General features: G+C 44.3%; 1 protein-coding gene across 1 annotated transcript in view; it reads left to right on the top strand.

The window, feature by feature from the left end:
• The first annotated feature begins 3992 nt into the window (after positions 1 to 3992).
• Positions 3993 to 4352, top strand: part of srp19 (signal recognition particle 19) — a 5255-nt gene continuing 4895 nt past the window's right edge. Inside the window, exon 1 of the mRNA XM_008303347.1 lies at positions 3993 to 4058. Coding sequence (XP_008301569.1) covers positions 3993 to 4058 — 66 coding nt within the window. The remainder of the gene's footprint in view (positions 4059 to 4352) is intronic.

Here is a 4352-nt window from a genome sequence, read left to right as displayed (position 1 = left end):
TGGAGTCGACTCTGATCATTCTGAAGGATGTTCTGACAGAAATGAGCTCTGCTAACTACCAGACTGAAGCGGTTCTTCTCCTCACTTTGTCCAGTTCTCAGCGCACCAGATGCTCTCTGATCAAGGAACAGGAGAGTCGGACGTAGAAGCTGAGCAAAGCAACAACAGAAGTCTGTGTAAGAACATTCCTGCACTGATCCTTCAGTGTGTCGGACACACTGAACAAGTTCATCGTCTTTCTGTCACAACTTGTTTGGTTCAGTGTGAATTCATGCAGCAAACATCAGATCGTCACCGTCGGACAGAAACAGATTCAGAGGATTCAATTAATAAACAGAATTTACACGTCTGATGTCAAACAACATGAATAAAAACGTGTAATATGACAGTCGCACATTTTAAAAGAACTAATTACCATTAATATGGACAGTATCTACAGTGAGGCTCGTTTGGTTTTTTAATCAAACGTGTTCAAATTATTCATTTAAAAACAGAAAAATAAAAACCACCAAAACATGAACACTGGGCACTCTCACTGCTACAGACATAAACATGTTCAAAATGTTTTTCATAAACACAGAATAACAAAGACAAGAGATAAAAACCTGTGGGGGAAAAAATACGTGAATAAAAATGTGTCAGAAACAGAACATTAAAAACTGCCATAAATGAAGAGATCAATAAAAATGTCACATCTGATCATCTGGTTCCCGTGCTGCCACAAACAATATGCTGTTAATATTTTATTTTATAAAGGTCTTAAAATAAATTAAAGAGAATGGGGGGAAATCTGGCACCTGATTAAAAGTGTGAACATTAAAAACTTTATAAAATCTGTCAGGAAGCATGTTTTTGTTTGTTTGTTTGGTTTTTAACAGTTATGTGTTCTATTTAAAGAAAGCAGATAATATAATATATATGTAATCCTGTTTTAAGGCGACATCAACACAACATTTCCTTGTAACTATAATTCCACATCAGTAAAGTTTCTCTTTTCTTTCCTGGAGTGTGAATTATTTCCGTCGCTGCAGTTCCTCCTCCAGACCGGACGGTGGCGCTGTTCGCTGCTGCCAGTAGAGCAGAAGGAGAAGCTGTCAACAGGCAGCGCTCAGCCACACGGCTACAGAGCGGCTACGTGTAGCCTCCAGGTGAACGAGCACAACTTCGTCTTCAGTCTGTGATTAAACGGAACCGATCCGTCGGTGCTGATCGTTCGTTCCCGGTCCAGGACCGATTGCAGTCATGGCTCACCTGACTCAGAACCCCGCCGATAAGGAGAGGTGAGTTTTCTAGAGGCTAGCCCGTTAGCGCGGCTAAGCTAATGGTGCTAACCCGTCGCTCACACCAACACCCACAGATTATTTCTGAATTTAAGAGAAACTGTGGTGCCTGCCAACGACACCGTCTGTTCTGGTGCTGTTCCACCGAACATGTCGACCACGAAGGGTCCGTCTGCGGTTCGGCATGGTTTTAATTCGACTTTTACGTTAAGGTCCATGAAAAAAAACACGGTTCACTTTGGGTCGGTGAAAAGCGGAGGTTGAGGGTCAGATAGTTGAAATGTTTGCACGTAAAACCCGTTAAACGCCGTTACATGGTACATGGGCTGGTTTTAATTGGTTCCGTGTCGCGTTTTCTGAGGTTTGTGCTGCAAACAGGATGTTGGAGGGCTGCAGTTTTTCCATGGAGTCCGGTCCGTCCAGTCCTCTGGGCAGCAGCAGCAGCAGCTCTTTAGCATGACGTGTCCAGAGTGGAGGGCTGCGCGTGAGCTTCATTCACAAACCTGCCACATACTTTTGTATTTCTATCATATCTTCTTGTATTTTCTATTCTTATTCTTTATTGTCCTATTTCTATTATTGTCCTTGCTCATTCCCGGGGCGACACCAACAGCCCAACCCAAATCCCTTGTATGTCGTGTACCTACTGGGCCATTAAAGCTGGTCCTGGTTCTGATTACTATCAAATTACAGAAAAAATAAGTATTTAAAAAACAAAAAACGAGACAAACTGTTAAGAATGTTTGCACCAAAAACATCCGTCCTTCCAAACAGTAGTTCGTTCTTTCACGACGTTTAGCTGTAAAGTAAATAAATAAACACGTCAAAACTGAGACTATGTTGTCCACATGTGGGTCAGTCTGGGTCTTTCTACAAAATCATCTGTTATCCAAGAAGCTGAACTCAGATCTGCTGGGACTTGTTTTGGCTGGATTTCGTTTTCAGACCTGTGGAGTTCTGTTTCTCCACCCTCTGAAAAACACGGGAAGCTATTTAAGGTTCAATATCTGCAGAAATAAAAGTCCAAATGTGGTGAGACAGACGGAACCGTTTCCATCAGGTGGTTGAACGGGCCCAGCAGACGACACAGTTTTAGTTACCTGCTCCTGAAAGTGGGATAAAAGTGCAAAAGTTCCCAGTAAAGGGTGATGATGTGGCTCCAGACACTTCCTGTAAGTGAATATATGGATGATGGATGGATNAAATCATCACGTCAACGTTTCTGTTGGTGTTTAAGAGGATTAAAGAGAATACAGTAAAACGTGACTGTCAGCTCTGAAGGACGGCTGTTTATGTTGTTGTTGTTGTTGTTGATGTTGTTGATGCTTTTTGTCACTGAAGTCTTTGTAAATGTATTTGTGTGGGTAAAGGGGGCAGATAACATCAGATTCTTCTTCTTTCTGCTGCCTTTCATTCAGGAGTCAGGAATGTTTGTGTCCTGTTGAATTGTTTGGTTTGAAGTCAATGAATGAAATAAACATGTAAATAAATGGATGAGCAGCGTGAGCAGGAAGTTTCAGGATGTTTCTGTGGCTGCAGGATTATATTTCACTTTACTTCCTGTTTGCAGTCCAAGTTGTTCAGCTTGTGGACCTGCAGCACGTTGAGCTGATGAGAGTTCTGAAGGAGTTCTGCAGCTCAGTCGGGTCTTTATGAGACTCTGTTCTGTGGCAGAAGGCTCGGCTCGGTTCAGGGACTGTGGCTGATGGAAGCTTTTGTTCAGAACCATTTGTAGTTGAAGATGTTTTGGACTCCTCCACAACACTCAGTCTCCTGTGAAGTCCAAGTGTTTCCTATCCTCAGTAAATAACAACACACCAAGTCAGACACCAAGTCAGACACCAAGTCAGACACCAAGTCAGACACCAAGTCAGACACCAAGTCAGACACCAAGTCAGACAGGTTCAGGTCAGCTCGTAGATTTACTGTCATTTCAGCAGCAAACAGACTCTGACTCTGAGCTGAACATCAATGGTTCAGTCTCACCTTTTTAAAACACAATTATGAAACATGATTCTGACTCATCTCGTCATCAACAGGAGCCTTCAGGCTTTAATGACTTTTTCTCCAGCATACGAGGTGTCAGAAAAGTTCCAGGACTGGTGTCACTAAGGATGTATCTCAAACCCAAACTAGGAGTTTCCCCTCCAGACGATCAAGCAGCTTGTCTACAAGGAGATCCTGGCTTCCTTCAGAGTTGTGTCAGGACCAGTGGAGGCTGCTTCACCATGACAACCTGCTCACAGCACCCTGAGCATCCCACAGCTCCTGGCTGAGAAGAACATCTCCGTGCTGGAGCAACCTCCCTACTCACCCCACCTGGCTCCCTGGGATTGGTTCCTCTTCCCCAAGCTCAAGGGGGTCATCAAGGAGACCCGTTTAGAAGACGTGGACGACATCAAGATGGCTGTGAGGACGGAGCTGAGAGGATCCTGGAAGAATCCTTCCAGGAGTGCATGGTGGCAGCAGAGAAGGCTGGAGGAGGGTGGTGGACTGCAGGGGGATTACTAGGAAGGAGAAAACTGGTAGTTTGGATTTGAAATCTATCCTTTGTGACATCAGTCCTGGAACTTTTCTGACACACGTCGTGTTTTAGTTCTTTGATGATCATAATGTATCAGTGTCATCAGTTTTCTGTTGATGTTTCCTTCCATCACCTCCTCGTCTCTGACACAAACTGTATTTGTCCAACTGGTTGATTTCTCAGTCAGGATGGACTCATTCATCCTGACCTCTGTCGTCATGAGGCTCATGCTGCACATCGTGCTCGTCCTCTTGGTAGCTCTGGGCGTTTAGTTCTTCTCTTCTCCAGACTGAGCTGCTTCAGAACAAATCCAGAGGAGGACTCCCAGCGACTGTCCTGGAGTTCCACAGAGTTCAGGTGTGACTTTCACACAGACGTCTCCTGTATGTTCCAGCGTTTAGTTTGGTTTCCATCAGAGGGATCAGTGAGCTTGGTTTAAGAGGAACAAAGTGACCAGCGGTTCTGTTTCCTTCACGGAGCTCTGAGGGTCAGTCGAAGCTGATTCAGAGACTCATGGAGTCGACTCTGATCATTCTGAAGGATGTTCT

The sequence above is a fragment of the Stegastes partitus genome, unplaced genomic scaffold (genome assembly GCF_000690725.1).
Source record: "Stegastes partitus isolate 25-593 unplaced genomic scaffold, Stegastes_partitus-1.0.2 Scaffold1984, whole genome shotgun sequence".
Classification (NCBI taxonomy): domain Eukaryota; kingdom Metazoa; phylum Chordata; class Actinopteri; family Pomacentridae; genus Stegastes; species Stegastes partitus.
The sequence above is the reverse complement of the archived record's forward strand: the minus strand, read 5'-3'. Positions and strand labels throughout refer to the sequence as shown.